The sequence below is a fragment of the Mirounga angustirostris genome, unplaced genomic scaffold, assembly GCF_029215605.1.
Source record: "Mirounga angustirostris isolate CCGP_5_RB_7025 unplaced genomic scaffold, mMirAng1.0.hap1 SCAF_2, whole genome shotgun sequence".
NCBI lineage: Eukaryota > Metazoa > Chordata > Mammalia > Carnivora > Phocidae > Mirounga > Mirounga angustirostris.
Window position 1 is genome coordinate 38,392,168 of NW_026991710.1, and position 13,612 is coordinate 38,405,779.

General features: G+C 35.8%; 1 protein-coding gene across 3 annotated transcripts in view; it reads right to left on the reverse strand.

Moving 5' to 3' along the window:
* Positions 1 to 13,612, reverse strand: part of GABRA2 (gamma-aminobutyric acid type A receptor subunit alpha2) — a 117,354-nt gene that overhangs the window by 8,715 nt on the left and 95,027 nt on the right. For 2 of the 3 annotated variants that reach the window (XM_045879464.1, XM_045879463.1), the window contains exon 8: positions 3,298 to 3,500. In XM_045879464.1, the coding sequence (XP_045735420.1) occupies positions 3,298 to 3,500 (203 nt within the window). Of the gene's footprint in view, positions 1 to 1,496; positions 1,500 to 3,297; positions 3,501 to 13,612 lie in introns of all 3 variants that reach the window. The other variant, XM_045879465.1, reaches the window with a different exon arrangement.

Sequence of the window (13,612 nt, forward strand, 5' to 3'; positions counted from 1 at the left end):
GGAAATCAGATTACAGTGGGCTGAGAATTAAACTGAAAGTGAGAACAGAGACATTGTAAGAAATGCTTTCAAAAAGCTTGAATGGAGAAAAAGGGTAGAATCTGAAGGTGGGGGAATGGGTGACCTAGGATCTGGAGAGTTTTGATTTCGCCTCATGGTAAATTAAGCGTAAGAAGCATACTCCTTAACTGAAAGGAAGGAGGCAGTCAAAAAGTAGAAGATGACTTTCTCAAGGCTGAGAAAAGAACAAGAAAGAAAGAGATTAAGAGCTGGAGTGGAAGAATTAGTCTTGGCCATGTGGAAAAATGTTGGGTATCAGGGAAGATTCCAAAAGAACTTGGGGAATTTCACAAGATGATACTTTTATATATGGAAGGGCATAAAAACTGGAGTTGGATCATTTGATCCAGCATTACATTTTTAGGATGATAAGGTTTTGTTCTCTAGTTTCACATCTGAGACTAAAAGTCGTATAACATCTTGCCCAAGATCACAGAGCAGGGCAGGCTGTGTCCTCTAACAGAGGGCTCAAATGCAGCTTGACTATGGATTGAGTGGATTTATGTATTGGCATAAACTAACTTTAAAGATCATCAGAGCACAACCTACATAAAAATTGTATGTTAAAGGGGCGCCTGGGTGGCTCAGTTGGTTAAGCGACTGCCTTCGGCTCGGGTCATGATCCTGGAGTCCCGGGATCGAGTCCCGCATCGGGCTCCCTGCTCGGCGGGAGTCTGCTTCTCCCTCTCCCATTCCCCCTGCTTGTGTTCCCTCTCTCGCTGTATCTCTGTCAAATAAATAAAATCTTTAAAAAAAAAAAAAAATTGTATGTTAAATACGTATTTCTTTTTTTTCCAAACATATACTACTGATATGTGTCTTTAAGACATTATTCTTATGAGGCAACATAATATTTGCCAGTTTACAAATGTTGAAGAACTTTTCATTTGCTCTTTGGATTGACAGATAATTTAACTGCATTTGCTTATGATACCAACTTCAAAAGCAGAGGACTTCTACCTGTCTGATAAAACTGGAAGGATGCCAATATGGGCAGTGGATAAAAACTCTGTAATTCAAGCAAATTATCATTTTCCACTTAAAAATTAAATCTAAGGAAAACTAAAGCAGACGTAGCTGAAAGTAGACTATAGTGTAATATTTTTTTTGGCAGATATGCTAGTTTGGGGCACTCTACTTGATTTCCTTTCATTTCTAAAGACCTGGCTACTTCCAAGCTAGGTTAGGAAGCACCTCCCAAAATTCATTTGAAATCAAGAAATTGGGTTGAGTACCCACTAATAAATTCACCATTGTCAAGTTCTAAAATCCATTCCATGAAGGCAAATTAGTCTTCTCATTGGTGTTACACTGCCAGACTTAATAAGAGAAACTTATTTATTCTTTTATTCAACAAAAATTCTGAAGCACCTAACAAGTGCCTGCCATTGTGTTTGGCCCCTCTAGCTATGGAAAAGTGATTAAGAACAAGCAACAGGCTGAATGTATGTTCCCTTTAACTTAACCATGAACTTAAACCACTTAAAACTGAAATAATATAGAATTTATTATTTTCCTGCAGATTAGGTTGGAACATCAATGATTTTGTCCTAGATTTGTCTTTGCTCTGTGTGATTTGGGATGTGGTTTGATTTAAATCCAATATTCCTTATACTAGGTTATTGCTTTTAGAATGCTTTATCACGAATGTGTTTTTTGCATTTATAAGTACTTCTATTTTCCGAGTTCAGAGAGAAGGTATTTTATTTGATATGCCAAATAACAATGTCAATTTGACTGGCACCCTCATAGCATTAAAAAGTGACATATCAATAAATATCTATACAGAGCATCTATACCACAAACCACTATTTATCTTTTGTGACATATTTATAAACATGTCTGGCATTTATAAATATAACTAGCATTTAATCTTCCAGAAAAGTTAGTATGAAAGCACATGTATAACTAAAACAACTAAAAAGAAGTAATTGCATAGATAACAATGAAAAAGCAGTAGATTATATGGAAAATGAAAACATAAATCAATAGTAAAATGTAATGGGAATGTTGAAATAGCCTAGAAGTTAAGCACAGAAAATTAATCAGATTCCCTTTAATAGTCACTCAGTGCCTGTTATTATGCAAAACATCACTTATAAAATGAAAAAACCCAGCACTTATTAAATCTGACAGTTTATAAAATTAAGAAAAAAGAGCAAGACTTTTAAATTATAACATCAACCACTTATATGCTTAAACTGCAGTATGGTCCTAGAAATGAGAAAAAAATTGTATTTAAATAACTGATAAAGAAGTAAAATCATCAAGTATGTTATTCCAAATTTAATGGAAGAAGTATTTTAATAGATATATTGTTAAAAAGAAGCCCTCCCAGTAGAACGCAACTGTTGAGAAAACTTTCTATCTCATCATAACATAACCAAAGCTCCCTCTTAATGCAGATGAATAATAATCTATAAAATAAATGGAACAGCTATTATATTAATGCTCAAAACTCCCATTAGCTTCAGTACTTGCAACCTAAAAAGGGACACCAATAATTGCCAAAGAAATTAAACTTAAAAACAAATAACTTTCACAGACTACATGAGCAACTTAAAATTTCTAGGCATTCCAGCACCTACTTTCTTATTCCATGGGAATAACAACATGGGAGAGAAAATAATGTTGCCTGAAATTTTATATCCAAGCGATAGAGATGGAGGTAGGTGAAGAGTAACTCAATCCACTGATAGGGCCTGAAATTCTGTAACAGGTAAAGCTAATGTTCACTTTCTTTTCCAAATCTCTCAATTCTAAAGCAGTGTGGTATTTAAGGGCATGAATTTAATGGTCAGATAGATCTGCATTCAACTATACTTATGGGCTAGCTGTGTGAGTTTGGGCAAGTAACTAACTTCACTAAGCCTTAGCTTTTTCATTACAACAATGAGAATTAAAAAGAGACCCTAATCATAAAGTTTGAAGGTTCCATGATAGAACATCTGTAAAAAACTTAGCACAATGCCTGACACACAGTCAGAGCTCCACAGAGGCTAGGGAGTTTGAACAGAATTATTACTGTAACAAGCACTCCTAAAGAATTTCAGGCAAGAGCATACTTTAAAAGAAATCTGTATTATTTATAAACATCTATATCTACGACATAGATATAAAGACATAGACAATTTACATTTGAATGTTCTTCATGTCAATTTTTAGGAACGTATCTGTTACAAGCTAAATCTGTTAGGGGATTCTCTTAATCGTGGTGAGAAGGAAGTTCTCACTTACCTTGTCATTCACTACACTCTTCCCATCCCAAGCCCATCCTCTCTTGGTGAAGTAGTTAACAGTTGCAAACTCAATTAAGGCCGAGAACACAAATGCGTAACAAACAGCAATAAACCAGTCCATGGCAGTCGCATATGCCACTTTGGGGAGGGAGTTCCGTGCACTGATGCTTAGAGTTGTCATTGTTAGAACAGTTGTTACTCCTGCAGAAAGACAGGAACCAAAAACACCAACAGATATTAGCAAGGCAGAATTGGAAATATTCTTTTTTCAAAGCTACTTTCACTGCCAGTTCTATCTTTTTTTTTTTTAAAGATTTTATTTATTTATTTGACAGAGAGAGACACAGCGAGAGAGGGAACACAAGCAGGGGGAGTGGGAGAGGGAGAAGCAGGCTTCCCGCGGAGCCGGGAGCCCGATGCGGGGCTTGATCCCAGGACCCTGGGATCATGACCTGAGCCGAAGGCAGACGCTCAACGACTGAGCCACCCAGGCGCCCCCAAAATAAATAAAATCTTAAAAAAAAACAACTGGAAGAACAGTGCAAAGTTAATTATCACAAATGGCTATTATAATTCTTGAAGTAATCACTCTGAAATGCCTTCAGTTTTCATTTTTGTTTGTATGAATCTCCTTTTTCTCTCTTTAATGTTGCTAAGGTGAAAACAACGGGTGATATTGAGAGTGGAAATTCCTATGAGGAAAGCAGTTACTTTAAACTGATCCATTGAGCATTAACATTAATTTTTTTAAAATGCTACACAAAGCCTGGCATGAATTTGTTCATCATTTATTTAAATCATCCTCAGCAATGGACCAATCATCCACACCAGTGATCACAATGGAACTATGATTAAGAAGTTCTTTATTCTAAGTATAGCTACCTAAATATGAACTTAATTTGGATCACTTGGCATTGTGAGGACAGAATTTCTTTCATAATGAAGCTTAGAATCTATAGAAAATAAAACAAGCAACTAAACCTCAAACTTTATAAAAATGCAAATCACTACCTTTAAGGAATATTTTATGCCTCTGTTGGTTTAGAAAGTAATTTAGTCCCTTTCATTGTAAAGCTTTTCTGCCAGTAGTCAGGGAAGTCACAATAATTAAGTAAAAAGAAAGCACTAACTCAGGAGGTAAGTTGCAATATCAGCTGTCAAAATGTCTGCAATTACCTGTTTTATCAGAGATCCAATAGAAGTTTAATTATGTACATAGTGAATACATTAAATTAAAAGAGAGTTAAAATGTTAAAGAAATGTCCATTCATATATTAAAGTTTTATTGTGTTGTATTTTTTGCTTTCCCTTAGGATAAATAGGGCAGCTTTTTCTTCTCATCTACAATAGAGTTAGTAATTCAAAACAGCAAAATAATCCTATTTAATCATGCGTTGAATGCATCTAGGAATATAATAGTAGTAGCAGGAACAAAAGGTAGAAAAATAAACTCAGTTCACCTGCTACTAAGTCAATATTAAAAAACACATCTACAGAAACACATTGCCCTTTCATGCATCAAACTGAAAGGTTTTAGATCATGAGGATGTTTTATTTTGAGAATTTGGTACAGTAGGATAATTAAATAGAAGACATGACAGATACAACCACACACACCCACACCCGAAACCATATCCTCCTCCAACCCTATACGCACGCCCACACAGTATAGCAATGCAAATGACAAATCAATATATGAAAATATACTTCACTAGCAGTTAAGGAAATACAAAGTGATAATGACATACCTTTTTAAAACCATATAGCCAGCAAAATATTAGCAAACTTTAAAAGATTTATACTAGTAGTATTGAGGGGCAATGGACATCCCCTCTGAATAAGAATTACAAATTGGAGTCATAGCAAAGACACTGTTACCTAATCCAAAGTCATAAATATTTAGGCCTATGTTTTCTTCTAGGAGTTTTATACTTTTAGCTCTGACATTTAGGTCTTGGCCCGTTTTGGGGTAATTTTTATGTATGGTGTGAGGTCGATGTCCAAATTCATTCTCTGGCTTGTGGATAGCCAGTTATACAAGTACCATTTGTTGGAAAGACTTTTCTTCCCCTATTGAATGGTGTTAGGATTGTTGTTGAAATCAACAGACCATACCGTAGCAACTTATTATATATGTCTCCTGAGGCAAGGGAAACCAAATCAAAAATAAACTACTGGAACTTCATCAAAATAAAAACTTCTGCACAGCGAAGGAAACAATGAACAAAACTGAAAGGTAACCTATAGAACAGGATAAGATATTTGCAAACAACATATCTGATAAAGGGTCAGTCCAAAAATATATAAAGAACTTATCAACTCAATACCCCCCAAAATGGGCAGAAGACATAGACGTTTTTCCAAAGAAGACATACAGATGGCCACCAGACACATGAAAACATGCTCAACATCCCTGATCATCAGGGAAATACAAATCAAAACTACAATGAGATATCACCTCGCACCTGTCAGAATGGCTTAAATCAACAAAACAGGAAACAACAGGGGTTGACGAGGATGTGGAGAAAGAGGAACCCTCTTACACTGTTGGTGAGAATGCAAACTGGTGCAGCCACTCTGGAAAACAGTATGGAGGTTCCTCAAAATGTTAAAAATAGAACTACACTATGATCCAGCAATTGCACTACTAGGTATTTACCCAAAGAATACAAAAACACTAATTGAAAGAGATACATACACACCAATGTGTATGTACACATTGTGTATGTACAGCATTATCTACAATAGCCAAATTATGGAAACAGCTCAAGTGCCCATCAACCAATGAATGGATAGAGAAGATGCAGTGTATATATATAATGGAATATTCAGGCCATAAAAAAGAGTGAAATCTTACCATTTGCAACAAAGTGGATGGAACTATAAGTCAGTCAGAGAAATAAGTCAGTCAGAGAAAAAGAAATACCATGTGATTTCACTCATGTGTGGAATTTAAGAAACAAAACAAACAAGCTTAGGGGGAAAAAAGAGTGACACAAACCAAGAAACAGACTCTTAACTATAGAGGACAAACTGATGGTTATCAGAGGAGAGATCGGTGGAGGGATGGGTTAAATAGGTGACAGGGATTAAAGAATGCACTTGTGATGAGCACTGGGTGTTGTATGGAATTGTTAAATTGCTGTATTGTACGCCTGAAACTAATATTACACTGTATGTTAACTGGAATTTAAATAAACACTTAAAAAAATCAACTGACCATAGATATATGGGTTTGTTTCTGCACTTTAAATTCTATTCCATTAATCTGCACATTGATCCTTATGGAAATTTCAGACTGTTTTGAGGACTATAGCTTTAGAGTAGGTGTTGAAATTGGAAAGCTTGAATCTTCCAAATTTCTTATTCTTTTTCAAGACTGTTTTGGCTATTCATGGTCCCTTGTATTTCCACGTGGTTTTATCATAAATTTGCTCATTGCTGCAAAAAAAATTGTTGGAATTTTGATAGGTACTGTATTTAAGCTACGATTTGGGCATGATGGCCATCTTAACTATATTAAGTCTTCCAATCCCTGAACATGGGATACCTATTTAACATTTACACACACACACATATATATATATATGTAATCTATTTAGAGCTTCTTTAATTTCTTTTAGCAACGTTTTATAGTTTTCAGTGTACAAGTGTACAAGTCTTTCAACCTTTAAACTTAAATTTATTTATAGGTATTTTATTTGGATGTTAATATAAATGGAAATATATCCTTAATTTCCTTTTCAGATTGCTCATTGTTAGTGTATAGAAACACAACTGATTTTTTGTGTTGGCCTTGTACCCTGCAACTTTGCTGAATGTATTAGCTCTAATAGTTTTTATGTGGTTTACTAAGGGTTTTGTATATATAAAATCATGTCATCTGTAAATAGAGTTTAAATTTTCCTTTCCAAACTGGATGCCTTTTATTTGTTTTTCTTACCTAACTGCACTGGCTAGAACCTGCAGTATAATGTTGAATAGAATTGATGAAGGCAGACATCCCTATCTTGTTCCTGATGTTAGCACAGAAGCTTTTAATCTTCACCTCTAAGTATGATGTTAGCTGTGGGCTTTTCTTCTATCCACTTGTATCAGGTTGAGAGAGTCCTTTTCTCATGCCAATTTGTTGGGTGTTTTTATCATGAAAGGATATTATGTTTTGTTTTTTAGTGTTTTGAGATGATTGTGTATTTTTTCCATACCCCATAAATCTGTTGTTTACATTAACTGATTTTTGTATGTTGAACCAAACTTTCATTCCTGGGATAAATCCCATTTGGTCATCACACGTAATCCTTTTTATATGTGGCTGGTTTCAGTTCGCTAGGATTTTATTGAAGACATCTATGGGGATATTCATCTGTAGAGTTGTTTTTGTTGTTGTTGTTTTTGTTTTTTTTGTTTTTTCACTTGTTATTTCTTCGTCTGTTTTTGGTTTTCTCGGTAAATGGTCCCACAGAATGAGTCAACAAGGTCCCTCATTTATTTTTTCAGAGTTTAAGAAAGAATGGTGTTAATTATTTTTTCAATGTTTGGTCAAATTCACCAGCAAGGCCATCTGGCCTTGGACTTCCATTGATTTTTTTGTTGTTGCTCATCTCATAGCTTTACTTGTTATACATTTGCTCAGACTCTTGAGTTATTTTTGGTAATTTATTGTTTCTAGGAATTGGCCCATTCTAGGTTATCTAATTTGGGGGGGATACAACTGTTCACAGATTCCCTTAGAATCTTTTTTATTTCCATAAAGTCGGTAGTAATGTCCCCTCTTACTTCCTAAATTTAAAAAGTTTTGAGTTTTCCCACTTTTTTCTTGGTCAGTCTAGCTAAACCCCTGTCAATTTTGTTGATCTCTACGGTAGTGTGTTGATTTCCTCTAATGTTATTTGTATTCTCTATTCCATTGATCTCTGTCAAATTTGTATTAATTCCCTTCTTTTTGCTTTGGGTTGTGTTTGCTTTTACAGAAGCAAAGGCAGAAGCAAGGAAAACATTTGCCTGTAAATGCTTTCAGTGGCATCTCCCCCGTAGCAACTTTTGCACTAGGGAATTCTGAGTCAGGTAATATACAAAGACAAGCTTTTTGCAAATGTCTTCCAGAAAGACACCATAAAGTGATGACAATACTTTGTGAAGGAACTCCACTTTCCTTCCCCTAATACCAGGAGACTTTTAGTTGGAATGTTTTACTCCACCATTTTTGCTGGTATCTACCCTAAGCCCCAGCAATTCTCCTAGATGGGGCAGAGCAGTATAAGATACTGGTTAACAGTGTTGCTATGTCCTCAGATGGCCTCACAGTCAGATGGCCTGGGTTTGAATCCTGGCTCCGTTACTTGCTGTTTATGTGACTTTGAGCAAGTTCCTCAACTATTCTCATTACTTCCCTAAACTACAAAACAGAATTATAAACTATACCTTCTTCAGAGGTGTGTTGTGAAGGTTAAGTACGCATTTGGCACAAAGCCTGGCACACTGTAAGTATTCAATAAATGTTAGCTATTTTAATTCTTCTTGTTTTTGTTGTTATCACTACTGCTATTATTAGAAATCTATGTTACTGAAATGACAATAGGAAAATATATAGCGATAAATGATACACAAGCCTCTTTACATGAACACAGTTGTAAAAGTAAAAAAAGTGGCAAACACTGGCATATTCATTGATTGGGAAATAGTTTAATAAATTGTTGATTACCTACACTAGTAATACCACAACAATATTACAGAGAGTTAAGCAGGGTTATTCACTGACTACAAATCTACCTACAATACATTTTGCTTAAAAACATTTCATGATTCAATTTTCATGAAAATATAAGCACTTGGATTTGTGTATCAGTATAGATATACCTGCATGAACTTAGCAAACAAAAAATAAAAAAGGAGACTTCAGTTATCACCGTGGGGAGAAGGTATTTTGTGGTTTGGATGGATTAAATATAAAATGGACTTATGACTGATTTTTTATTGTTTTATTTCTTTGGTATTTTACCAGAAAAACATGAAAAGATAAAATCTGTAAGGATATAATCTAAGATGGTAGTATTAGTTACTTTGGGGAATTAACATTGAAGGGAATCCATTTTTTTTTTTTCCCTACAGTGAACTTGCTTTGCTTTTGTGATAAGAAAAAAAAATACAAAATTTTTAATTTAAACAAGGGCTACTTGATGACATTTATCATTTGCAGTTCAAGTGTGAATTTCTGGGAATGACTGATGGATACATTAATGCTAATTTAAAGAAAATCTATCAAAAAATGCAAGTTCAAATTATGGCAAACCGTAAATTTAATTATGATTCTAATTCTACACTGCTAGTTTAAAATTAGATCTGGTTTTAGCCATTCAAACCAATAAAATATTATAGCAATTTCAATATCAATCTATCTACTATGAGGCTATTTTTCACCATATTCAAATCTTCCCCATATCTAAATTTTATTTTCTTTCATCTGATTTTGTAAACTTGGGAATAAAATTGTTAACATTGACTATAAGCTTCTACCTCTTTTCCTCCTCCCCCCCCCTTTTTTTTTCCACTGGAAGGATGTGATTCTCATACTCCAGCTTTTCTGCCTGCTAGTTTAGCTTTGCCTGTTCCCATCACACTATAATAGAAAAACTGGGCATTAAATAAAGAGGTGCACTTACCTGGAAAGCTCACAGACCTTCCACATGCCCGCCCCCCAACAATGGGCATTTTTCTATACCTACTAGGGCCTCCAAAAATGAATGTTCCCACATTTCTTTAGCAGACTCTTTCCTGATCTCCTCAGTGTGACTGCCATAGTTCAATGCTTCCTTGGGAGGCTTCAGTTTCCTTTTCAGTAAAATAAAATGCAAGTATCTTAAAGTGCTTTTAGCACTAAAATTCTATGCATATTTGTGAAATACGTGACCATTCCCCATACACAGGCAATATCTCGCATACAGCTTTTTGATATTCTGGTTTTATTCTATGTTAATATTTCTTATTTCGAAGTGTAGGTGCCAAAACCTCGACTCATCCTAGCCCAGCAAATAGTGCCAAAGGGAAGGAATGCTAAGTGCTGGGTGCAAATATGCTCCAGAAGAATAAAATCAAATCAGGGGAAGTGACTGCAGCACAGAGACTGACATCGTGAGCATCATGGCCAGATGCCTAAGTCTTAATCTTGTGATCTTGGGGACATTCCCCAGCCCCTTTGTTCCACAGTATCCTCATTTGTGAAGTGAAGATTAAGAATAGCATTTTCCAGGGCGCCTGGGTGGCTCAGTTGGTTAACCATCAGACTCATGATTTTCGCTCAGGTCTTGATCTCAGGATCATGAGATGGAGTTCTGCATCGGCCTTGAGATTCTCTCTCTCTCACGCTCCCTCTGCCCCCCCCCCCGCTTGCTCATGCACACACATGTGCTCTGCCCGCCTCTCTCTACTAAAATAAATAAAATCTTAAAAAAAAAGAATAGTGTTTTCGTATAGTGTTGATATAGTGACCAAATGAGTTACTGCATGTAAAGCAGTGCCTCTATTATAAAAAGATACCTCAGTGCATGTGCAAAAGAAATATTACCCTGAAAGCGAAGTCAAGACAGAGTTAAGTCAGAGAAATAAAATGAAATGAACAGACCTGTACCCCTGAAACAAATAATACATTATATGTTAATTTAAAAAATAAATGAAATGAAATGAAATAAAATACAATCCTCCTTTAGATCTTTATCCCCATCAAATGCTTGTGCATGCATGTTTGTGGTTGGGGTGTGGGGTGGAAGTTAGAAGTCTCAGAAACCAAACAGGCACAAAAACTGCGATAGAACACAAATGTAAAATTGTTTGATACCACCTGCTGGTTACTGCTAGAAATGGCAGAAAAAAACAGACATTCTGGTAATACAAGTGCTAGATTTTTTTAACACTTACAAATAGAGTATGAGTGAACTATGAAAGGTTACAGTTTTATTTTATTTTTAAGGTTGCAATTTTAACTCATAACTGTGCTACATCTGAATGATAAAAACATTGAAACTTCATGTTAGAGACAGAAATTACAACTTAGATGCCGTATCTTGTCATAAAACCTAATTAAGTCAAACTCCATTAATTTAAAATTTGTAAGAATTTAGAAACTATCAATTAGAATCTAGAAGAAAGTGTTTGAAAGGGTACTTTTAATGTGCACAATACTGTGAAGGATTATATTTTTTTTCTTTTGCTTACCTGAATGTATCCTGGATCTAATAAATTTAAAACTCGTATCATTCTACTCAATCCTTTTCTTCCTGAAGCCCCTTTCTCAGTGAAAGGTCCCAGGCACCTACGATCTAAAGCCATTTTCATATTAGAGGCTGAAGTTGCAGTGACATGAATATTTTCTCTGTTTGGGTAATTTGTCAGTCTAGGCAACATACTGTTTCCTCTATCTCAGATCCTTCCTTCTTACTAATCCCTCTTTTTAAACTTAGCTAATTCCTATTTCTTCCCTAAGTAAATTACTGAGTGCCTACTAAATGCCAAGTATTTTTGTGGGCACAGGGAACACACCAATGAACAAAATAGCAAAGATTCCTGCACCCTGGGAGCGCACATCCTGCTAAGGCTGCAGTTTGCTCATTCTGCAGGTTTTCACCCCTAAAGGCATCTGTGATCTGGTCTTACACATACCTCTATCAAATTGTGTCTTTCTTGAATTTTATGTTCGTTTACATGACTGTATCCCCCCAGGAAACTATATGGAGTAGAGCCCTGTTTGTCTTCTCCCCCAGTGGTAAAAGGGTGCTCAGTAGAGAGTAGGAGGTCATTAGATAGTTCTGAAATGAATCAATAAATATTTACTGAAACTACTTCTCCAATGATCTGCAATTGATAAGAATTAATTCATTAGGATAACCATAAGAAAATTATTCCTTCTTTTCTACTGCAAGTATGTATTTCGTCCTCATTTTGTGCTGTACATGGTAGAGCTTAAGTGGAATGTGAGCAAAGCCAAAAAAGATAAAAGATATTATTTAAAAGAGCATAAAGAAACCTAACATCACAATGGGGCAGGGTCTATGATGAACTGTAATCAGGTTATCTACCTAGACTGGGAATTTGAGTTAGGCTTCTCTAAGGAAATAAGGGGAAAAGTTAAAGCAGTCACCAGGCAAGGGAGGAGGATAATGCTAGACTGGGGAAAGAACAGCACAGGAAGCCAGGGGCATGAGGAAACATGGCATTTAAGAGGAATGGAGGGGAGCCTGGGTGACTCAGTCATTAAGTGTCTGCCTTCAGCTCAGGTCATGATCCCAGGGTCCTGGGATCGAGCCCCACATCGGGCTCCCTGCTCAGCGGGAAGCCTGCTTCTCCCTCTCCCACTCCCCCTGCTTGTGTTCCTTCTCTCACTGTGTCTCTCTCTGTCAAATAAATAAATAACATCTTAAAAAAAAAGGAATGGAAAGAAACCTGCAAGGTGTGAAGACAGAAGATGAGAGTTTCATGGAAGATGTCCTTATCCATCTCCAGCAATTCATCAGAATGAGCATTTAAGTGCCTCTACCAGTGCATGATGCTTTAAGCAGCATCTCTTCCAGGTAAGAAAAAAAATCTTAGCTGTGTCTTTCCGAATGTGCCTGTTTCTTCACAATTTGGGATGACAGTTTGCCTGTCATCTTGATTCTCCTACAAATGCAATAAAAGTCTTTAATTTTCAGTTTGTTCAGCTTTTTCTTGTTGCAAGGATGAAAGTGACAGTTTGCAAGCTCTTCACGTGTCAGTGCTGAAACCTGAAGCCCAGTGCCTTGATGTTGATACAAGATTTTTTATAACAAGATTTTTTAATAGTCAAATGTCTATTTTTTTCTACTTCTGAATTTCTGGTAATGTTCTGGGTAGTTGAGTTTGACAGATCATCAGAAAAACTGGGGAATATTTCACAATCAATATAATATAGGCAACCTTCTGGAACTGATGTCAGCAAATGACTGATAGTCAACAAGGCAAATTCATAGATCTCTGAATTTGGCCAGCATAATTAAATTTGAAACATAGGTGCTCTAACAATCCACCGTGTTCCTGCTAGCTGAATCTTAGAAGGGGAACTTTGAAAGCATATAAAGATGAATCAAAATGAATTATAATATGGGAGTATTGCTATAACATTGTTGTATCTACATCATTTTAAAATAACTCGTGAAAAATAGAAAAATTCAAGAATTCAACCAAGTTTTTAAACCTTTGTACCTGATTTATTCAATCAGCTTGCCTAATATTCTCCACACACTGCCCCCGCCAACACACACACCAACTGGCTTGATTGTATTTTTGGGCAAAACTATTATCTATGA